Source organism: Nerophis lumbriciformis, linkage group LG08 (assembly GCF_033978685.3).
Source record: "Nerophis lumbriciformis linkage group LG08, RoL_Nlum_v2.1, whole genome shotgun sequence".
NCBI lineage: Eukaryota > Metazoa > Chordata > Actinopteri > Syngnathiformes > Syngnathidae > Nerophis > Nerophis lumbriciformis.
Genome location: NC_084555.2, coordinates 18,914,552 through 18,939,704, shown reverse-complemented (window position 1 = coordinate 18,939,704; position 25,153 = coordinate 18,914,552). Strand labels below are relative to the sequence as shown.

The 25,153-nt window shown below is 39.0% G+C and overlaps 1 protein-coding gene across 2 annotated transcripts in view; it reads right to left on the bottom strand.

Annotated features, from left to right (window-relative positions):
- The window catches only part of fbxo33 (F-box protein 33), a 30,189-nt gene that overhangs the window by 4,004 nt on the left and 1,032 nt on the right, over positions 1-25,153 (bottom strand). The window contains exons 2-6 of one of the 2 annotated variants that reach the window (XM_061968402.1): positions 13,492-13,602; positions 7,165-7,325; positions 6,844-7,052; positions 6,442-6,739; positions 3,652-3,774 (exon numbers count right to left, since the gene is read on the bottom strand). In XM_061968402.1, the coding sequence (XP_061824386.1) occupies positions 3,652-3,774; positions 6,442-6,739; positions 6,844-7,052; positions 7,165-7,325; positions 13,492-13,602 (902 nt within the window). Of the gene's footprint in view, positions 1-1,232; positions 3,775-6,441; positions 6,740-6,843; positions 7,053-7,164; positions 7,326-13,491; positions 13,603-25,153 lie in introns of those variants that run through there. The other variant, XM_061968401.1, reaches the window with a different exon arrangement.

Here is a 25,153-nt window from a genome sequence, read left to right as displayed (position 1 = left end):
CATGGTGGAAATATGTTGTATTATGGATACTATGAAACTTCACAACAGTGCTGCAAGTCTGGTTAGGTTGTGCAACGATGCTGCCAACTGTTTTCAAGTCAACACATACTGTATTAAAATGGCCAGTTATAAACATACATTATTTTACTTTGTTTTTACACATGCAGTGCATCTGCTTTGGTTAGCGTCCTTTCCAACACAAGGTCCAGCAAAGGGAGTAGATTCACTAGCAGCTTAAACGCCACAAAGACAAGGCAGAATGACCAGAATGTGAAGCGTAGAAGAAACAAAACAACTGGATCAGCTACAGCCGCCAGTGTATTAAAGACAAACGGGCACTTCAGAATGACTTCAGATTGAGTTGACACTTGCTCCATTGTGGTCTTTGGCAGCATTGAAGGAAAGGAAGAGGAGAGCAGGTGACTAGTAGTCACTATTGTTTCCCTTCCTCCTCCTCTACCTTGACTGTACCCTGAGAACTAAAGACTTCTCATCTTGCTGCATTACAAGCGACAATTCTAATCCCTGCCTCTACTAGCTGTACTGCTACACACTCAGTCGAAAAGATGTCGTCATTTCTGCCTGACACGACAATAGTTTGGAAACAAACGCGAGGATATGGTCTGAAGCTGGTAACGCTACTTCTAAACAAGATGTACATATCTGTTATATAGTGGAACCTTGATTTACGAACCCCTCATTGTACATATTTTACGATTTGCGAACCAAAATTGAATTAAAAAATGCTTTGTTGTACAAACGTTTCATTGTGTGTCTTGCAGCGTAGCAATTTTGTGTCCGGCAGCACATCCATTGTAAGCGGGCTAATCAATCTCCATCAGCATAGCTGTGTTGTTGTTAGCTACTGTTCTAATTGCTACTTTGTGTGCTTTTTAAGCCCTTTTCTTGTTTTGCTAGCTCAAAATGATAAGAAAGCAATAGGCAAGCAACATGTGGTTTGAAACATTCAGGAAGTATCCACATTGTTGTAGACACTGCCTCATCCATTGATATAATAGTACTGTTATAGCACTTTGTATTGTCTTCAAAGTGTACAAACTATTACTAAAACATGGACTTTTGTCACAACTGAAACCCATGTTTACATTGTTTGTTACGAAGAAATTAAGTTTCAACATAGAACCTTTTCTGTGTTCGAACCAATTAAGTCCCTAAATCGAGGTTCCAATGTATTTCAATATAGTTTTTCTTAAATCGTTTATATTTGTAATTTGTATTTATCTTAGCAAGAATAAAGTGGTTGTTTTTTTTGTGTCAAAGGAAAATATTTATATTCTGTAATATATATTGCTTTAATTTCACATGTCTTGTCACTGTACAAACATTACACAAGCTAAAATGCAAAATAAAAGCAAAAATAAATTGACATATAATCTAAAATGTGTGATTTTAGTCGGAATATGCGCTTTTGCTGGTTGTGCTGTCCCATCTTCGAGTGTATATATGTAGAAGCCATAGACATCCTTAAAAACCTCTTGGCTCCAAAAGTGCAACAATCCTGAGTTATGGACCAAGACCAAGAGTTTCTTATGGCTCAACCATCATTGTCTCATGCAGCAAACTATTGGCAGCCAAAAGGCTCATCAGCAAAACCAATTGGACCAGGACCTTGAAAGTTTACCACGTAAACATATAGACACCTTGATATAGACCTTCAGGTACACCAATACGTAAGATGAGGCCATTTAGGAGGGAAACGTTGCTCTAACTTGTGTTAAAAAAAACAAAAAAAACACCTTTGCTATTACCGGTACAAAACCTTCGAACGATATTCGGTCTACAATGCCTGGCTTCTTCACAGGACTCCAATTACAGATTGTCGTGCCTCTATGGCTGAGGAAGAGGCAAGAACCCAGACAACGCGTACGACACACAATACCCTGAAATCCACTACATTCACTTCAGATATCACCAAGTTACAGCATGCTATTTTATTGACGGACCCTCCATCGCGACACTTCTATCGACCTAATTCTTCAAAAACAAATGTAACATTAGGTTCAATGACCCTTCATCAAAGCAGAATGATTACCAGATGGCAAAACATCCAATTGATAACCATTTCCAGAGGAAAATATTTTTCAAGGCAACTGTGACCCCAAAAAATAGCATTAGCAAAAGAAGGGCTTGTTTTTTTACACACACCGATATCCATCAGTGTCCCAGTCAAAAAGGGACGTAACAGCTCACCTGAGACGGAACGAAAACGTGTCACCATGGTCATCAGACCACTCAAAAAATAGGTGCCTTTTTCTCTACCTACTAATCATTCCACCTCAACTAACAAGGCCAAAGTTTTGCGGGAATTGAACAAAAATTATTCGCCATGGTACATTCAGTGCATCGCTTTTCTTTCCTTGTTCCGAATCACAACTTCGGGTTCACAGCCACCCAAGCTGCACCTTATTGGTATATTGTTTCCTTCCTTAGTACGCTGGCATTCAAGTACAACAAAAACGTACAAAGAACTATTAAAAGTGTCAACTTAAGGGGGACACAACTCATGGAAAAAGGGTGTATGAGCTACGGACGACCACCGGAAGACAGGGGACAGCTTATTTAGTTGACAAGGTGAAAAGTGTGCTGGACTCAAACCTCTACCAACAATCTGCAGAACTCCGCTATTAAGGTGCGACATCTCCCCGATAAGACGTTTTGACCGTGAAAAGCAACCTTTGCCAGCTGCAAAGGATGGCCAAGAATCAGGAGGCATGATGGTTGCCCTTCAAACAGAGCAATGTTACATTTCTAATGCGCACACTGGCTGCCAAGGTTCTTCCAAGTAGTAGACATGTGCACAAGGTGCTCCTTCAAAGCACCAGTTAAGGTTGTTTCCCAGGAAGTGATTGATCTGCACAACTTTTTCTGGAGTGAATGAAACAGACACAAAGCCATAGTTAAAAAAAAAAAAAGAAAAGAAAAAAAAAAAAAGAGTAAAACCTTCAAACCTAAGCTTGTGTCTGAGCGCACACACACAGAGCTTAATATTCTACTAAATCATACTCAACCAGCCTGCCTGTCCTGTCGTGTTCTAATATTTAAATACGCACAAAGCCAGTACAGGTGAAGGAAACACCATAAAGGAAAAATATACGATTACACACTAAACTGGGTGGGGGGTAATAAAAAAAGAGAGCCAAAAAATGAAAATAAAAGACACATCATGCAATGGCTCTTGAGATTCTTTGTGCAAGACCAGACCAGACTGGTCCATGAAATACAGGAAAGACATTTAACTATTGCGGCGACTACAAGTTTTCCAAGATTCCAAAGATTATAGAACTAATCAGGAAAACTAGACACCTTTTGGAAATGGTTTGTGTGCTAAAACTGTACATGGAGATCGGAAAAGATAAAATAACAACAAATTATGTCATTTGTTATAGTGAAGATCTACTTGAGATATGTGGGTTTTGGGGGCAGGTGGTTGGTCTGGCCTGGTCTTAGCATAGGTTGGGGCCACACTCTTATTAATTAGACGCGTTGTTTACATGCCCATGCTGAAGGCTTGCAACTCGTGATGGAAGTGCTGGGTGGGTTCAGTCAAAACCAGGCTGTAATCCAAGCAAGGGTGCCATACACGGCCCAGGCCCTGTGAGACCTCTTTTACCAGGTTATGAACCGGATCACCTTCCAAATACACCGGCTGGTCGGGGTCAAAGTCGATGCTCTCCTCAGACACGGTCAGGACACGGAGGCTGGAGCCACGCAGTCGGGAGATCGCCACCAAGTTGTGAGACCACACCGTGTAGCCTAGAAGGGAGTGGACATGTTTGTCAGAACAAAAGCATTTACTCTAAAATCAAGGCATAATAACTTAAAAATACAACTACGGCAACTTCAGATTGTTTTCTTTGTTTTATTTCGGCCAAAATAGAACAATTCTGAAAATGTACATTTAACAAATAATTCTTTTGAGAAAACATTTCAAGTTAGTTGAAAATTTGGAGGAAAAAAACAGTGCCGTTTTAAAAACACCATGAAGAACACAATGAACTTAGACTTAATCTCAGTCTAACTACCAAGCAGTCAAACCATAAGTCACAGCCCATCATGGATTGAACAAAAAAAACAAAATAAAGCATTAATAAAAACTATTAAATTTTTCAACTACCTCATTTGTCATTTCCACATATTAATCCTGTGCTAACTCAACAAACCATACAAACTGAGGTAGAAACTATTCAAGAGGGTTGAGTTACTCCCTGCCTTCTAGTCATCACCGTGTGTGTATTGATAGAAAAATAAAAGCTGTGCAATGTGTGAACAATTTCAACAAACCAACAATAAAAACTTAAAAGACTGACAGTATTATAGTAAATCACACACTGTTTACTTTCTTTAATTTGCACAGAATACATTAATTTTCACATAACTATATAAATGTGCATTATCTCATGCAGCATTTAAGTGGGGTTACCATTTTTTAATATTACTTCTGTTTGCTTTACATTGGGTCGAGGGGGAGGAGTCGCAGCCCCGCTTTAGCGTGTACCTCTTGCCTGGTATACTTGCTATCCCCGGTATAAATTATTTGCTTGCTTAACAGAATTACTATTGCGACATTCAGTGACACATTCAGAACAGCAGTTTCTTTAATTTAAAAATGAAGCTTTATTTTACACTTTGCAAACTTGTCTCGCGGGCCGCATTGAACCTGTTCGCGTGCCTGATCCGGTCTGCGGGCCGCATGTTTGACTTGACTTTATTTTCCAACCATGAGAATGAAGAATGTGAGTGTGAAATACATTACAGAGAAGTGGATGATATTCATAGAATTAAATAGGGCTGAACAATTATGGCAAAACCAATAATGGTGATTATTTTGAATCATGATTATTTACTAATTTGAAAACATGAGTATTTATTGCACCACCAACACGCAATTTTCAATAGAGTTTAAATAAACAGATATAAAATAGTAACAAATAAACAACAAGTAAAAATAATAATAAATACATTTAAATAACAATAGCAATATAAAAAACAATACAATTCAGTTTTTCTTTTTTAATAGTTTTTCATTCTGTTTTTTTACCTTTAACACTTATTTTACCACAACAGAGTGCATGCTTTTTGCGTCAAATAAAGTTTAACAAAATGTTTGTTAATTAAATGCAAAAAAATCTTGACATTTATTGGTGCAATACATCTTTGGACAATTTTGACCATTATTTTAGTTCAATGCATAGTAATTGTGTAAATGTATCAATAAATGCATTAGCCTGAATGCAGCTGGGATAAGTTCCAGCACCCGCCGCGAAAATGGATGGATGGAAGTTTATTATGCTTGTGTAAGGTACTTTTTTGAAACCCTTATTTTGTTAGCGCAGTCAGACCAGATGTGGCATACCGCACTACTATTGTGAAGGGAGGAATTGTGCTGTGCTGCTATTCTCAGCTTGGCAACAAGTAAGGAGACAATTTGAGGCTGTAAAAAAAAAAAAAAGCCCGCCTGTCAAGTTACGACTGCTGTTTTGTTTGTACATTGATGTTACATCAATGAGGTCGTTCACAACAACACAAGCAGATGATGTGTTGTGGGTACTAGTGCTGTGTCAAATAAAAAGTAGCAACCACAGTGACATCCCAAATTTCTTGTAGACATGCTCTTTTTTCACTCATTTGCTCCTCATCTGTTTCACCTTTACAAGCTCCGGATTTTGCATGCAAGCTCTGCGGTTCTTTAAAAAAAATAATTATATTTTCTTGATCGTGAGAAGCCATAATTGAAATCGAAATCAAAATGTTATTAATAGTCCCACCCTAGAATTAAAGAATAAAATCATCAAAAACATGACCCAGCATATCGTCAGCTTGGCGAAGCAGTTCGAGTGCATCACAGCTGGCCTGCACCTTACTGAAGCAGAATGAGTCTAATGCCAGCCAAGAATGTTAAAATGATCTCAACAATGAACATTTATCCACAAAAATATGGAGAAGCTGCTGATGGGGTGTTTGACAGAGAAGCAGCTGGAAGAGATATTATAGAAGTCCAATCTCCAAAGTAAATGCTGTACATTTTTATTACATTACTTAAAAAAACTACTGTAGTTGTTTTTACTGCATTCTATTGCAAGTTTTTTTCTTGCGATATTTTTGATGTGAAAGTATATTTTTCTTTTTAAAGGCATGTTACATGTTAAAATGGTACTGTTTCGTGAGGGAGGTAGGAGGGGAAAGCACCATTTAAATTGTATTTCAATTAATTTCAAAGGGAAAATTTGAGATACACGTTTTTGTTTTTAGTTGAGAGCTCCGTCATAAAACCACTTAAATTTGTAAGTTAAAGGTACGACTGTATTTCCATTTTTCCAATATTTTAATAAAAGGATATAAGGAATTTATAGTGTTTAAATTATCTAATGTTTTGTCTTCAGAGGTTCCAATGTACACAGCTGAAAGAAGCAGCTCACCCACCGTGTATCACCAGCACCGCCAGCTGAGTGCATCTCCAAGCTAAGAGGACCAATGGATCTTCATTGCGATTCACACTGAGGTCTGGAAATTCTGGGTCATCCCTCAGTAAAAGGAAGTGCGTCAGTGTCTTGTTGTATTGCTGGGCAATGAGCTCCAGGGTGGCATCGGTCACCAGTGTGTTGTAACTGTCCAGGTGGATGCGCTCCAGTGGAAGGCTTGGCTTTAGAACCCTGAGGAGCTCCAAACTGTTGACTTCCATGGCCATGATGTACACTCGCAAGTTGGTACTCACTCGTACCTAAGAGGGACGGACAAACTTGAATGACGGGTGCGATATAATTAATAAACAGTGACGTTTTGTTACAGAAAGGAGAAATAATAACTGGGAGGCCAGTGCTTTACCAGTGCCTTCCAATCGTCCTCTGTGGCAGTTCCTTCTAATGATTTTAATTCTAGAGTGGCACCATTGAGCAGTAGGGAGAGACGATGCAGCGGAGTGCGATGGGGCGATGCCAGTAGGCCACAAAGCTCAGATGTCAGATCAGCGAAATCAAGAGCCAGAGAATGAAGAGATGAAAGACGTTCCAACTCTGATGGTGAAATGAGTGGACCTGATGGGAAACAACAGTTTTTGATGTTACTCCTGATTTTGGAAAACGAGCAAACACATTAAGATAAGTCCTGGGTTTTCATACTTGCAAAAAATCACCGACCCCTACGTACCGAGCTGGTGGTCTAGTAAGCTGAGGTGCTGCAAGGTCTCAGAGGAAAGATTGGACAGGCACGCTAAAGAGGTGGGAGTCACCAGACCAAGCATGAAGCTACAGGACAACCACCTCAGCTGCCTGCTGTTGGACAACAACTCTCTGAACAACCGCTGGATCCTGCAGAGGCAGTGTGGAAAGAAGGAGAAAGATCCTATCAACAAGTTCTAGGACACTAGGATGGAAAATACAGTGAAACCTCGAGTTACAAAGCCCTCATTGTACAACATTTTTGAATTACGAGCCACAGACCGAGTAAAAATATGCTTTGGTGTACTAGCGTTTCATCCACCTCCCAGCGCAGTCATTTTGTGCCCGGCAGCACATCTACTGTGGGCGGGGAGATCGATCTCTGGGGCTCCTTCTGTCAGCTGTTAGCTACAGTGCTAAGTGCTACTTTGTGTGCTTTTAAGATAAGGTCTTTAAACAGCAGGGGGGTTGTGAAATTTCATGGGGATTTAGACCAGTGGTCACCAATCTTTTCGAGCCCAACATCCCTGGTCTCAGCCAAAAACCAAAGCAAGATCTTTCCCTGTGTCAACTAAGTTTTATATGCGTGTGTTTAATATATTACATATATACATACATATATATGTACATATACATATATTCACACAAATACAAATACACATATATATATATTTATACACATATATACACGTACATATACATATATATATATATATATATATATATATATATATATATATATATATATATATATATATATATATATATATATATATATATATACACATACATACACATACATACACATACATACATATATATATACACGGTACAGAAAATATTTGAGGGTGTATCCCGCCTTCCGCCCGAATGCAGCTGAGATAGGCTCCAGCACCCCCCGCGACCCCAAAAGGGACAAGCGGCAGAAAATGGATGGATGGATGCTCTCAGTCCAAGGGAGCAGAGTCGAAGAATGCACAAGTTTGCTGTGATCAAAGGTTTGTTTGATATAGTTTTAACGTTTATTATTTCCCATTTAAGTATTATCTTGATATTATTTTTTATTTCTTAAACACATGTTTACTAAGAGTGTTTCGAAAAGTACCAACTCGGCATGTTTAAAAAAAAAGAAAGCAAATGTGAGCAAAACCTAAAAGAGTTACGCTTTTACCAAAGGCAGCAATCATATATTAGGCTTTCAGCGCATACACAATATATAGTTATATTCTGATAAAGATGGGGAAAAACACGCTACTCGTAAACGGTGGGTACAACAGCAAAAAACATAGCAGCTTACGCAAAGTTAAATCCTGAAATGCAAACTTACCCGAGCAAAAACTATGCATATTTATCTGGGAGAGTCTTGATACCAATGTCCTTGACCCAGCCACACACAAAAAAGTTAGAGACCTCCATGCTTTTCCAAGCTTCCATCTGCTTTCTCGTGTAGAATGGCATCTGGAGCCCAACCGTTCAATATGTCTGGGAACGCGACCAACGTAATCCTTGATATCACTCGACAAATCTTTTTTTTTGGATAAAGTATAGCAATCTATTCCATTGCACAGTTTGACACAAAAACTAATTTTTATAAAGCGTATCTTATCACATTTTTTATTTGCTAGTATTGTTGTAAATCAGATTTATCAAGTTTGTGCTATTGAATGCGACATAATACAGTGGCTCGTACACAATGACTACTATTGTTTCCCTTTTTTTTTATTTTTTATAATTTGTCCTCAAAGCCTTCCTGTATTCAGAGGATCCTCCCTAAGTTTGCAAACAATAAGAAAAATGACCAAAAATGATTTTGCTATAACAAGAACAAGAAAAGGAAAAATAGCGATCTCGTCACTTTAGTATCGTTTTATTAGAGATGGTAAGGGGGTTGATAATTGCCTTTTTTAACTGACTGGTTGATGAACTGCCAAGCCCAGCCAATTTACCACAGCTGTGTCTCAGTGTTTACATGGCTAAAGACTGTACTCAAAGATTCCTTCAAAAGGGATGCACGCTCAGGAAGACACAATTATATTTCAATATTCCTTGTTACACACATGCAGAAGTTGCATTAATTCCAGGAGGGTGTGTGTCTTGTCAGAACAACAGCTCCAATTTGAGAGCAAGCTGCAACACAGTGCAAAGCCGCTTCTAAGATACTAATCTTCACCACCACGGTGGTAAATAATAAAAACTATAAAAAATAAATGAATAAAAGTTTATTCCAAGTAACACTGGAGGACTAGAGGAAAAGGAATGGCTAAGCATGCGTCACACACACACCGAGCAGGACGACACAAGGAGCAAATCACTAAAGCTTAAAGGGGAAGGGGAACTGCGCTTTTTTGGGGAATTTTGCTTATCGTTCACAATTATTATGAAATACAAGAACACATATGGCTTTTTTTAGGTTTTAAAAATGATAAAAAACGATGTGGCCAATGGGAGTCACCGTTGTAGCCTTCAAAGCCCTCTAAAACAACTTAAAAACCCTCCATCAACGTATTATATGCCGAACCATCCATCCATCCATCCATCCATTTTCTACCGCTTGTCCCTTTCGGGGTCGCGGAGGGTGCTGGAGCCTATCTCAGCTGCATTCGGGCGGAAGGCGGGGTACACCCTGGACAAGTTGCCACCTCTTCGCAGGGCCAACACAGATAGACAACATTCACACTCACATTCACACACTAGGGCCAATTTAGTGTTGAAAATCAACCTATCCCCAGGTGCATGTATTACCAACAGTATTTATAAAGCCCTTTAAAACAACCACAGTTGAAAAACAAAAGGCTGTATGTACATCACAAACAAGTAAACACACAAAAAGCAGAGAAATACAGGCAAAGGACAGACTAAAATATATAATTTAAAACAGAGGTAAAATACACACACATATATACAGTATATACATCAAAAGAGCAGATAAAAATGATTTTAAAAGCAGTTTGTTAGATAAGGCCGTTAAAAAGTTAAAAACAGTATAAACTGTTCAAAGTCTCATGCTGGGTTGAAAGCCAGTGAGTAAGTATAGGTTTTTTAGAAGGGTCTTAAAATTGGCCAAAGAAGGGGCCTGTCTCACATGGAGAGGGAGATCGTTCCAGAGTTTGGGACCCACAACAGAGAAGGCCCTGTCCCCTCTGAGCTTGTGCTTTGATTTCAGTACCTCCAGGAGCAGCTGATCAGCTGACCTGAGGGACCGGGGTTGGGGCATAGAGGTGGAGCAGCTCAGAGAGCTAAGGTGGAGCAAGACCATGTAAGGATTTAGAAACAAATAAAATACTTTTAAAATAGACTCTAAAAGACACATGCAGCCATTGAAGGGAGGCTAAAACAGGAGTAATGTGCTCTCTTTTGCTTGTGCTTGTTAAAAGTCGGGCAGCTGCATTTTGGACCAGCTGCAGACGTGGGAGGGAGGACTGACTGATTCCAAAATACAAAGAGTTACAGTAATCCAGCCGAGATGTGATAAAGGCATGGATTACTGTCTCAAACTGTTGCCTGGAAAGAAGGTTTTTAACCTTGGCCAGCTGACGTAAATGAAAGAAGCTGGTTTTCCCCACTGTGCCAATCTGACGGTCCAATTTAAAATGACTATCAATACAAAAGCCCAGGTTGGTGACCATGGGCTTAACGTGCAAAGCCAAGGGGCCAAAGTCAACAGGGGGTACCACTATGTCCAAACACTATTACTTCAGTCATCTTATCATTGAAATTTAATAAATTTAGGGCCATACGGGCCTTTAACGGAAAATACATTTGTCTGTAATCGGCACAGCGATGAAAATAAATGTCATGCTTTCTTAATATTGAGCCCAGGGGAAGTAAATAAAGAGAAAAAAGCAGTGGTCATAAAACTGAGCCCTGTGGGACCCCACATGTCAAGGGAGCAACAGAGGATTGATTCAGAACCAGCAACTTTTACAGAGAAGGTTCCATTTGTTAAATATGACTTCAACCAACTCAAAGCAGTAGCACAGATGCCCACCTTATACTGTAGGCGGCTAATTAAGATAATATGGTCCACCGTATCAAATGCTGCTGTTAGATCGAGTAAAACTAAAAATCATATGCTCGGAGGATGTCATTACAAACCCTTAATATTGCCGACTCAGTACTATGGAGGGGTTTACACCCAGACTGAAAGACTTCTAAAATATCATAGTCCTCTAAAAAAGTGTTTAACTGAGTAAAAACAATCTTCTCCAAGATCTTTGAGAGGAAAGGCGGCTTAGAAATGGATCTAAAATTGGCTAAAACAGAACTGTCCAGACCAAGTTTCTTTAAAAGTGGTTGAACCACGGCGTGTTTAAAACTGGTAGGAACCACACCAGAAGACAGACTGGCTGCCCTATGCAGGAAAAAACGTATTTAAAAAATGTAGGAGGGACAGCATCATGGGGGGAGCCTGAGGGGTTCAATATGATTAATTAACTCCTGTAACTGCGGCAGAGTCACTTGCTCAAACTGATTAAAAACAGCAAAGTAGTGAAAAAGGACAGAAGGGTCAGAGGTCGAACAGAAATGAGAGCCCTTGTCGTGGCAACCTTATCAATAAAATAATCTAAAAAGGCATTACACAATTCAGAGGAGGGTTCCAAACATGTAGGCTGAGGGGCATTAAGAACAGAGTCAATGGTTTTGAATAAAACACGAGGGTCAAGACTATTTGAGGAAATAATGCTTGCCAAATGTTCTCTTTTTGTCTCTTTACTGTGCTCTGATATTGATGCCAACAGTCCTTTAAAATCTGGAGTGACACCTGAAGCGTGTCCTTCTTCCACCTGCGTTCAATTTTGCGGCACTCGCGTCTGATCGCACGGGTTCTATCATTAAACCAGGGTTCTGATTTAATTTGAGCCTTTTTGATTTTTAAAGGAGCCACCAAGTCCAAGGCTGTTTGACAGGTGGATTGAAACAATGCACTGAGTTTCTCAGTGTCAGAAAAAACAGCCAGAGGGTAAAAAAAACCTGGTTAAAAGCAAAAAAAACTGACCAGCAGTGACGCGCAGGAATGTGCGTTTTAGCTGTCAAGTGATAAAAACTGGCCTCAAATATCACAGGCATATGGTCTGAAAGCACATTGTCACAAAGGTCCAAGTTGGACAAAGGTAGACCATATGAGAGGACAAGATCAAGCGTGTGACCACGTCCGTGCGTGGGGCCAGACACAAACTGTGTCAGATTAAAAGAGTCAATAAGACTTAAAAATACTGTAATATGATTGCTCATGTTTTTCAGTCAGTACAGGTTATTGTCCTATCGCATTGTTTGTTTATTGCAAATTCAAGCCCGATTTGGGTGCTGATGCAGAAGCTAGCTTATCTCTCGCTGTAGTTTGCTTTTACATCTAATACCGTGGAATGCCGATGTATTAATACGCTTGAAAAATAGTTCCTCCGTGTTCGCCCTTACAATAACAATATCGCTCCAGCTTGGTTATTATACAGGTTACAGAACGTAAATAAATTATAGTTGGCGGTTTTTGAATGCATTATTAAAGTGATTTAGAGGTACAAATGATTGCTCCCATTAACTGCATTGCTAGCCACCTAGAACGGGCCAATTTTCATGTTAGAAAGCGAAATTAAAATAAAAAACTTTTGTCTTCTTGTCTCTCATAATGATTGTGAACAAAATTACAAAAAAGGGCAGGTCCCCTTTATGTTTTATATGTTATATGATCAATCCCTAGTTTATACAATATCATTATATTAGGTATAAATAGTATCAACATCTGTATCGATCACCCCTACTTTACTTTGAAGCTTTAGCGGTTAGCTTTTGTGTTGGTGTGTGTGTAGCATGTTTAACCATTCCTTTTCCTCTCATCCTCCAGAGATGATAATACTTGAGAAAAACTTTGGAGGATTGGTATCTTAGAAGCGGCTTCGAGACGACACATTGGTTGCAGCCTGCTCTTAAATTGGAGCCAGTGTTTTGGCAAGACAAGCACCCTTCTGTAATTAATGCACCTTCTGCATATGTGTAACGAGGAATGTGGAAATGTAATTATGTCTTCCTGAGCGTGCATCCCTTTTGAATTAATTTTTCATGTGAGTACAATCTTTAGCCATGTAAACACTGGGACACCACTGCGGTAAAGATCACCATCAGTAAAAAAGGCAAATACCAGCCGCCGATTGGAATCGAGACATTTCTAATATTTACCTTCTCGCACTTTAGTAAAAACAAATGTGTTGTTTTAACTTACATAGAATCAACGTAAAAAAAATATTTATTCTGCAGATCTTCTTTTTAGTATGTTTTCAATGAAATATTTGAATTGTATGTTGTAATGCTTGCTTGGGCTTACTCGTTGATTTTGTTGTGGCCCTGATGAATCTGATGCAGTTTGGAGCTGTCCAGGAGTCCCTCCTGTTGGAGAGCACAGGTGTCACCATATAGACTCAACCTCTGAAGGTTCCTGAAAGAGCAAAAGAGAAGGTTATGAAACAGATGAAGAAAAAACATCAGTATGGCACATAAAATGCAGGCTCTAATCCTCTAAAACTGTTCTAGCTAATTCAGGAAATTGATTTTATTGTGTTAATGACAATAGCATAACTTTCTGACTTGGGGGCTGCATTGGGCTAAAGCAATTTGGCCAGGGGCCGAAAGCCGACACACACATATATAGCCTATCCAAATATATGTGCTCATATATTTGCATACATATACAAACACACACGCACGCACACACACACTGTATTTACATATGTATACACATATATACATTATACACATACACAAGTATATACAGGTACAAACACACATATACTGTACATACATACATAAACATATACACATATATACATACATAAACATATGCACATATATACATACATACATATACATGTACACACACACATACACATATATATTTAGTGTAGTTATATAGATATTATATATGTAATGTAATTAAATAAAGCATCTAAACAAATTTGATATTGAAATCACTACACTAACTTCAGTCTTTTTTATATTATTTATTCTAACTCTCAGCCAGATTTACTAAGATCCAAATACTACGCGGTAATCAGCGTGTGCTATTTATAAAATTGCGTGTACTATTGTTTGGATTTTAATGACATCATGTCCGGCTCACGTCCCGTTCATTGCCTATGCGTGGAGGTCAAGTAGCGTCTGTTTTCAATGGGTACTAGGCGCAATTTAGCCTCTCGAAGAAAAATGCCCCTATGCTTGCGTTGTTTTGGGCTGTACAAACCGTTCAAATCGCGAAAAGGAAAAACGTTTCTTCATAGTTCCTCGAGAGGTCATCAAAAAGGGCGGAAGAGTGCAAGATTTTACAAAAGACAACAAAAGTGGCATGCACAAGTTTTCAGTGACCACTTGACTCCGTTAAAGGTTTGTTTGATATATTTTCAATATACTTCACTTGTTTTTAGTATTTCCCATTTAAGTATTATTTTGATATTATTTGTATTTAGAAAGTCAGAGTCAATTATACTTTGTCAGGAAAGGTTCTTCTATGTCTGCCCTTTTGTTTATTTTGTACACAAATGTGTCAGAGTACATATGATAACAAGACAAAAATTGAATATCAGTAATTATTATTATTTTTTAAATAGATATACAGTTGCTAGCTGTCAGTCCTAGCTGTCTCTGTTTACATGGACAAATCCGTCTCAAGTTCAAAAAGTTGAATTATGAAATGCAACTTTGCCCGAGCAAAAACTATGCATATTTATCCGGGAGAGTCTTGATACCAATTTCCTTGACGAAGCCACACACAAAGTTGGTATAGGCCTCCATGCTTTTCCAAGTTTTCATCTGTTTTGTCATGTAGAATGACGTCGGAGCACAAAATAGTTTAATATGTCTGGGAACTCCAGTGACGGACAATCCTCAATATCACTCAACAAATCTTTTTTGATCAAATATATGGATCTATTCCATTTCATAGTTGGATTTTTTGCTTGTATCTATCAGGGCGATCTAGGCCCCTTGCATACTCAGAGAGTGTGCACGCTGCTTGCTGCACAACAGCCATTTTGGCTTAGTTGACCACCGCTTTTTTATTTTTATTTTTTTTACTTCCAATAGGAAGTCACGTGTTGGAATACAAGCAATTAGTGGGCTTGTTCCAAGTGATTTACTAAGACTGCGTGTGCAATTGTAAAGTGCAGCAGACCGCATTATTTAAATAAAGGATTTTGTGTGTACTATTCCACGCATCACCACGGAGACACTTTCATTTACTACACATTTATGTTATAATGCTCCTACCTGCAGAATTGTGCCATGTTTGCAAACATGCGAGAGACATCTACCCCTTTTTATGGGCATTTTACAAGCAGTCGTGCAGTGGAGCTACATTGACACCACTTTTTTCCCCGCAAAAGGTGCATAGGAGGGAGGCTGCACTTACTTCGCTCAAAACGCAAAAATGCATACTTCAAAGAGTTTTTTTCATTGAATATTATATATTGTATGTAAAAAAACAAACAAAAAACAACATAATTAAAAATACTAAAGACACCAAAACTCATCAATTAAATTGAGTTTTAATCAGCCCCTAGGTCCTCTAGCAGCTATAAAATTATAAAATGATGTACAGTAGCTGAATAGTCAATATGTCTAATATTTGTTATTTCTACCGTCCAAAATTTTGACACACACACGTAGGACGGACGATTCCGGTTTGTCCATTGTCTGTCTTTGCAGCACAAGCACTGATACTGCAGCCGTGTGTTGAAATGTCAGTTTGTACATCCTTCTAACACGTGCTAAATAAAACGGCAAATAGTGCTTGCAAAACAGCACTGAGTGTTGATGAATCACATTGCGCGCGCTAAATAATTATATTTGCATCTTCGCCTCCCAGTACTGTGGGTGATTTGATGATCAGCATATATTTTGCATATTAATGAAGACACAGACACAAAATGGATTGCACGCCTTTTTCTGCTCACTTGATAGACGCAATCAACTTTGCACACTTTTGTAGATATGCTTTGTGTGTACTACCAAGTTTGTATGTGTTTTAGTAAAGACAAACCTTTAGTAACTTAGGCCCTCAGTGTGATGTCTCATTTAGAGAACCTGTGTGATGATCACGTTTACACAACTGTTTCTACACGTAATCGAGGATCGCAATGATTTAAGTCTTCATACTCATTTCAAACCAATGTGAAGAGGAAAGTTTGCCAAACATCTAAAAATACAGTGCAACCTGCGATAAAGCCCTATTTTGGAGTGTTATGACCAATACTTTGTCATACCAATCATTTGTACACAAATAAAGAATGTAGGATTCACAATATTATCAGGAAATTATCAGAGACAGTTTGCATTGATTTAAGGAAGCTATAGCAGACTGAACAACAACATATTACTTCAACTTTCACCCCCTACCCCCCCATCAGAACGTGACGACACTGCAATATGAGGTATAAGCGATAAAACATTGAATCTGAAGAATATGTGAAAGTTTGACTCCTTCCTTGTTTATTTCCGTGACTACCTTCTTAAAGTTTTGTAATCAATCAGATATATTAACATGGCAAAGTGTGGAGAGAGTGTTTTGCATATTACCCATAGTGTATTTAAGTGGATTTCAATGGGAGTATTTTTTTAATTATGCATGATGCTTGAACATGTTTTATAATGTTCACAAAGTTAAATGAGCAGGATGTGTGTTATGTTGACTGTGTGTTAGATATCTGTTGTGTTGGTTATGGTTTATATGCACCATGAGTGGTATAGGTTATTTAGATTGGGTCATGTAAATTAATACTGCGCTCAGTACACTTCAAAATAAAACTCATTGTCGACCACCAAATTTGCTAACATTATCGACAGATACTGTATGCAGCAATTAGGCTTACAGGTAATTCAAAGTTAACTTGAGACACACCGCGGGCCAGAATTCTTATCTAATTTGTGATGCATGCAGTAATTTGGATACCACTGGCATAAATAAAGGTTGCATAATACAAAAAAAATCTCGACATATACTTAAAGTCTAAGCTATCAAAACACTTATTTTTTGTTTTCTGGCATACTCCTAAAATGTCATCACCCGTAATTAAACCAAATCTAATGTAAAAGTAATTTTTACAGCACTTTCTACCACAAATTACTGTAGCGGATATTCATTCAAAATTGAGCACCTCACTAAGACTATTGATATGGGCTTTAAAACAGTGATTCCAACACAATGGGTAACAGGAATGTGCTATACAAAAAGTTCTAGAAAGGTAATTCGCAGAACGGCTAACTCTGCAGGTGCGTGAAAAGATGGCATTCAAACAGCACACAGGTTTTGTTATTAGAGCTCCAACTCAGTACTAATATGGTTTGACAAAGCAGAGCTGAACGTGCACACACACACACACTTGTATACTGTACGTTCGGCATTCCTGATATCAGCAATTCATGCCAACAAAGCTTTCTGTGGCCACTCAAGGCGGGCGATACTGCAAATTTTGATATCAGCCCAACACCAAGTAAATACAGGGCCAGTATTGTAGATACTTTGTACTTAGACATCTTTGAAGGATCGATGGATGATTTTGCCTTTAATTTGTTGATCATGCCAGGTGTTTTGTTCCTTGTTTGTCTTTCTAGATGTCAGGTGCTTTGACCAAAAAAACAAAATACTCAGAACAGAATACAGATTCAATCTACAGGTGTTTTATTATATTATCAACCAAATAAAAAATATTCCAATTATTACATTCAATCGCCTGAGCAAAAACAAAACCAATAATACTGTACAGCTGTCCCTTCATTTATTGCTGCAATTTGCTTCTGGACATGACCGCGATTAATGCATTTTCGTGAAGTGGGAATCATTAATTATAAATGAAGTATTTTCGTAGCTAAAGAATAAAAAATTATTGCAACCCTAACTTTCTAAGACCGTTTTTCTACATCATGACAACCCTCTAGACATGAAATAACCCTTAAGCCACCTTTACACTATTTCAATGCGATATACAGGTAAAAGCCAGTAAATTAGAATATTTTGAAAAACTTGATTTATTTCAGTAATTGCATTCAAAAGGTGTAACTTGTACATTATATTTATTCATTGCACACAGACTGATGCATTCAAATGTTTATTTCATTTAATTTTGATGATTTGAAGTGGCAACAAATGAAAATCCAAAATTCCGTGTGTCACAAAATTAGAATATTACTTAAGGCTAATACAAAAAAGGGATTTTTAGAAATGTTGGCCAACTGAAAAGTATGAAAATTAAAAATATGAGCATGTACAATACTCAATACTTGGTTGGAGCTCCTTTTGCCTCAATTACTGCGTTTATGCGGCGTGGCATGGAGTCGATGAGTTTCTGGCACTGCTCAGGTGTTATGAGAGCCCAGGTTGCTCTGATAGTGGCCTTCAACTCTTCTGCGTTTTTGGGTCTGGCATTCTGCATCTTCCTTTTCACAATACCCCACAGATTTTCTATGGGGCTAAGGTCAGGGGAGTTGGCGGGCCAATTTAGAACAGAAATACCATGGTCCGTAAACCAGGCACGGGTAGATTTTGCGCTGTGTGCAGGCGCCAAGTCCTGTTGGAACTTGAAATCTCCATCTCCATAGAGCAGGTCAGCAGCAGGAAGCATGAAGTGCTCTAAAACTTGCTGGTAGACGGCTGCGTTGACCCTGGATCTCAGGAAACAGAGTGGACCGACACCAGCAGATGACATGGCACCCCAAACCATCACCCAACCATGCAAATTTTGCATTTCCTTTGGAAATCGAGGTCCCAGAGTCTGGAGGAAGACAGGAGAGGCACAGGATCCACGTTGCCTGACGTCTAGTGTAAAGTTTCCACCATCAGTGATGGTTTGGGGTGCCATGTCATCTGCTGGTGTCGGTCCACTCTGTTTCCTGAGATCCAGGGTCAACGCAGCCGTCTACCAGCAAGTTTTAGAGCACTTCATGCTTCCTGCTGCTGACCTGCTCTATGGAGATGGAGATTTCAAGTTCCAACAGGACTTGGCGCCTGCACACAGCGCAAAATCTACCCGTGCCTGGTTTACGGACCATGGTATTTCTGTTCTAAATTGGCCCGCCAACTCCCCTGACCTTAGCCCCATAGAAAATCTGTGGGGTATTGTGAAAAGGAAGATGCAGAATGCCAGACCCAAAAACGCAGAAGAGTTGAAGGCCACTATCAGAGCAACCTGGGCTCTCATAACACCTGAGCAGTGCCAGAAACTCATCGACTCCATGCCACGCCGCATTAACGCAGTAATTGAGGCAAAAGGAGCTCCAACCAAGTATTGAGTATTGTACATGCTCATATTTTTCATTTTCATACTTTTCAGTTGGCCAACATTTCTAAAAATCCCTTTTTTGTATTAGCCTTAAGTAATATTCTAATTTTGTGACACACGGAATTTTGGATTTTCATTTGTTGCCACTTCAAATCATCAAAATTAAATGAAATAAACATTTGAATGCATCAGTCTGTGTGCAATGAATAAATATAATGTACAAGTTACACCTTTTGAATGCAATTACTGAAATAAATCAAGTTTTTCAAAATATTCTAATTTACTGGCTTTTACCTGTAGTGATGCTGGGTGAGGCTGAGCCTCGGCCACAATACTGATTGGTTTGGTCTCCTCTAATGGGCAATACTACTGTACTATTGATATTTATAGTTCATTTGGTCATTGTATGATTTAAAATGCTCAATGTAGGACCAAAATATTGCAGAATGCGCTTTGAAAAAAATCTGCAGTATGGTAAATATGGCAGTATTTGAAACACAGTGTAGAGAGGGACATACAGTAAGTGTACAAAAGCAAAAGCGCTATTGTCTCCCTCAAACCCTTTGACTTTTTGCAAAAACTCCCTAATTTGTTAAAGTAAATATAGAAAATAACTAAAAAATATCATGCTAGTTACTAGCGTGATATTTGGGTGTCAAACCTATGGCCCGCGTGCCGTGAGTTTGCGAAGTATAAAAATGAGCTGTTTTTTTTTTTAACGAAAGAAACTGCTGTTCTAAATGTGTCCACTGGATGTCCCAATAGCAATTGGTACAATTTTGTACCAAGCAAGAGGTACACAGTAAAGGGTGACCATGGCTCTTCCTCTTCGACCCAGTAGATGAAACTTAAAACCTGCTGTTTTATGGGTTCTGCTTTGAACTCATTGTCATTTGGCACCCACGTTGCCCCAAAATGTCTCTGTCAAACACGAGAAAATTGAACATAACCCTTTTGAATAGTTTTTACCTCCACTTCTTACGGTTTGTTGAGTTAGCACTGGATTTATACGTGGACATGACCAAGGGGGTATTTGATACCTCGAAGAGTTTACATGTTGTGTTTTTCTGCTCAATCCCAGAAAGACTGTGACTTAAAGTGTAATCCTGGCTTTGTAGATACACTGAGACCAAGTCTAAACTCATTGTGTTTCTGAAGCTGCACCAATTTCCTTAACCTGACTCTCGCCAGATCCTTGTAGTTTGCTGAGCTCCACACAAGGATGTGGGACTTCTCAATAGGAGATGTATTTCAGAAGGTGGGGCCTTGTAAAAAAAATCATTGTATGTGATTGGATAAACTACTTGTCCGTTATCTTGAATGACGTGCTACTTCAACCACTCACATCGAAATCAACCCGAGATGCTGATGAGAGCGACGCTGGGAAATCCAAAACAGAACAGCCGACATTTTGGATAACGACAGAGCGAAAAGTGAGATAACTTTTACTGATACAACGCAACAATGTCAGTAGACCATCGATGCCGTTTTTGCAAAGTCGCCAACGAAAAAAGCATAGACGAACGTCTAACAGAATTTGGTTTGAAATTGTTGAACGTTCGGGAGAGACCGTGTTGAATATGCTTAGTTGCAATAGCAGAACCAATGTCAGCACACGACTCCCCGCTGCGTGCCGCCATTGTTGTTTGAATCGAACAGTCGATTCGGCGCTACATCACATCTATGAAATCCCGCCCGGCGATCCTGATTGTTTCATTATTTTTTGCTATCTTGAAGGAGTTTGCATTGCCCTCGATCCTAAATCCTTGTGTGGAGCTCAGCGAACTACAAGGATCTGGCGAGAGTCAGGTTACAATTTCCTCAGAATTTTCAAAAACTTCATGTGTTTTGTCTAGAAGATTACCGTATTTTTCGGACTATAAGTCGCAGTTTTTTTCATAGTTTGGCCGGGGGTGCGACTTATACTCAGGAGCGATTTATGTGTGAAATTACTAACACATTACCGTAAAATATAAAATAATATTATTTAGCTCATTCACATAAGAGACCAGACGTATAAGATTTCATGGGATTTAGCGATTAGGAGTGACAGATTGTTTTGTAAACGTATAGTATGTTCTATATGTTATAGTTATTTGAATGACTCTTACCATAATATGTTACGTTAACATACCAGGCACGTTCTCAGTTGGTTATTTATGCGTCATATAACGTACACTTATTCAGCCTGTTGTTCACTATTCTTTATTTACCGGTATTTTAAATTGCCTTTCAAATGTCTATTCTTGGTGTTGGGTTCCATCCATCCATCCATTTTCTACCGCTTATTCCCTTCGGGGTCGCGGGGGGCGCTGGAGCCTATCTCAGCTACAATCGGGCGGAAGGCGGGGTACACCCTGAACAAGTCGCCACCTCATCACAGGGCCAACACAGATAGACAGACAACATTCACACTCACATTCACACACTAGGGCCAATTTAGTGTTGCCAATCAACCTATCCCCAGGTGCATGTCTTTGGAGGTGGGAGGAAGCCGGAGTACCCGGAGGGAACCCACGCAGTCACGGGGAGAACATGCAAACTCCACACAGAAAGATCCCGAGCCCAGGATTGAACCCAGGACTACTCAGGACCTTCGTATTGTGAGGCAGATGCACTAACCCCTCAAATAAATTTCCCCCAAAAATGCGACTTATATATGTTTTTTTCCTTCTTTATTATGCATTTTCGGCCGGTGCGACTTATACTCCGGAGCGACTTATACTCCGAAAAATACGGTATTTGGGATTTGTACGTTTTCAGATTGTGCTTGTTCTATTTTTGTCCAAAGTAAAACAAAGACAACAACCTGGAGTTGTCTTTATTTTTAAGTTGTCATGCCATGATTTTACCATTCCGGCCCACTTGGGAATAGATTTTCCTCCATGTGGCCCCTCAGCTAAAAATGAGTTTGACACCCCTGCGCTAGTATCATTTCGATTCGGACATCACCCTGGATTCCATTATGTCGACATGTGGATCGATCCACCCACCTCCAGTGACCACTCCAGTTTAGGGAGGCTTCACAAAACAATGCACTAAGCCAGGGGTAGGGAACCTATGGCTCTCGAGCCAGATGTGGCTCTTTTGATGACTGCATCTGGCTCTCAGATAAATCTTAGCGGACATTGCTTAACACGATAAGTAATGAAACCGCTGGTAATCACAGTTTGAAAAATAACGTTCAAAATATAAAACATTCTCATGCATTTTAATCATACTTGCCAACCTTGAGACCTCCGATTTCTTATTTATTTATATATATATATATATATATATATATATATATATATATAAGAGAAATAATTGAATTTCAGTGTTCATTTATTTACACATATACACATACATAACACTCATCTACTCATTGTTGAGTTAAGGGTTGAATTGTCCATTCTTGTTCTATTCTCTGTCACTATTTTCTAACCATGCTGAACACACTCTCTGTTGATGCATTCTGCTTCGTCTCCTTGTTGTGTGTGCAGCTGTGCACTGCACTCTCTAAAAGCCCTAGATGTTAATGTCACATATGCATGTACAGTAGATGGCAGTATTGCCCTGTTTAAGAGTGTCACAACATTGCTGTTTTACGGCAGACGAACTGCTTTACGGTAGACGAAAACGTGACTGCTGTTGTTGTGTGTTGTTGCCGCGCTGGGAGGACGTTAATGAAACTGCCTAACAATAAACCCACATAAGAAACCAAGAACTCGCCCTCGATCATTCTACAGTTATAACGCATACTTACCAACCTTGAAACCTCCGATTTCGGGATGTGGGGGGGGGGGCGTGGGTGTGGTTGGGGGCGTGGCTAAGAGGGGAGGAGTATATTTACAGCTAGAATTCACCAAGTCAAGTATTTAATATATATATATATATATATATATATATATATATATATATATAAGAAATACTTGACTTTCAGTGAATTCTAGCTATATATATAATTATTTTATTATATATATATATAAAAGAAATACTTGAATTTCAGTGTTCATTTATTTACACATATACACACACATAACAAGTCAAGTATTTCATATATATATATATATATATATATATATATATATATATAAGAAATACTTGACTTTCAGTGAATTCTAGCTATATGTATATTTATTTTATTACATATATATATATATATATATATATATATATATATATATATATATATACTGCGATGAGGTGGCGACTTGTCCAGGGTGTACCCCGCCTTCCGCCCGATTGTAGCTGAGATAGGCTCCAGCGCCCCCCGCGACCCCAAAGGGAATAAGCGGTTGAAAATGGATGGATGGATGTATATATATAAATAAAAGAAATACTTGAATTTCAGTGTTCATTTATTTACACATATACACACACATAACACTCATTTACTCATTATTGAGTTAAGGGTTGAATTGTCCATCCTTGTTCTATTCTCTGTCACTATTTTTCTAACCATGCTGAACACCCTTTCGCAGGTACCCAGAAAGGTTTCGAGTACCACCAAAAAAACTGAATCTCTGAAGACAGTATAAAAATCTGTGTTAAAGGTGTACAAATACTGTTTGTATAATAAGCATGTTATTGTTTACAAATGAGGGTTAAGAGTTCAGTACTAAAAAAAAAAGAAAAAAGAATGTGGCTTAAGTACAGTTTTTTAATTGAGGTGCTGCATTTTTTGGTTGGGTTGTTTATTTATTTTGAGGAACTTCTCCATTTCTAAAAGGGGAGGAATGTTATAGAGTGATCTATGTTTGTCTGTTGCCATCTCCTGGTGAATGTTGGCTATAGCGTACTGGGGTTACTTTTTGGTTGGCCAACGATTTACGTGGTGTTGCGCACCTGACGTCAAGTGTGTGAGTCTGTTCTGAAGTCTACAGTAAAGAGACGTACTTCATCACCTCACCTGGTTATTGCCTCCAACTCAATATGTTACAACAACATTGCTGTTTACGGCAGACGAACTGCTTTACGGTAGAATAAAATATGACAGCTGTTGTTGTGTGTTGTTACCGCGCTGGGAGGACGTTAATGAAACTGCCTAACAATAAACCCACATAAGAAACCAAGAACTCGCCCTCGATCATTCTACAGTTATAACGTGTGTTGTGGGAAAGCGGACGTGAATACAGGCTGTTGACACGTCACTCAGGTCCGCATGGAGCTGGAGGGGTCGTGGCTTCCAGCTCCGCCTGAATTTCGGGAGATTTTCGGGAGAAAATTTGTCCCGGGAGGTTTTCGGGAGAGGCGCTGAATTTCGGGAGTCTCCCGGAAAATCCGGGAGGGTTGGCAAGTATGTTATAACGTCATTGGGCAGGCACGCTGTTTATATTGTGGGAAAGCGGACGTGAAAATAGGCTGTCGACACGTCACTCAGGTCCGCCTGAATTTCGGGAGATTTTCGGGAGAACATTTGTTCCGGGAGGTTTTCGGGAGAAGCGCTGAATTTCGGGAGTCTCCCGGAAAATCCGGGAGGGTTGGCAAGTATGATTTTAATCCATTCATCCGTTTTGAAGTATTGAAGTATTTTATTTATTATTGGTTAACTTCAGAATAACAGTGTTATTAAATAGAATAAGAGACGTATTATACTCTAAAAATGTTGGTCTTACTTAAAAATGCACGCATTGAGTTGTATTATGTGTTAAAAAAAATATTATATGGCTCTCACGGAAATACATTTTAAAATATTTGGCTTTCATGGCTCTCTCAGCCAAAAAGGTTCCCGACCCCTGC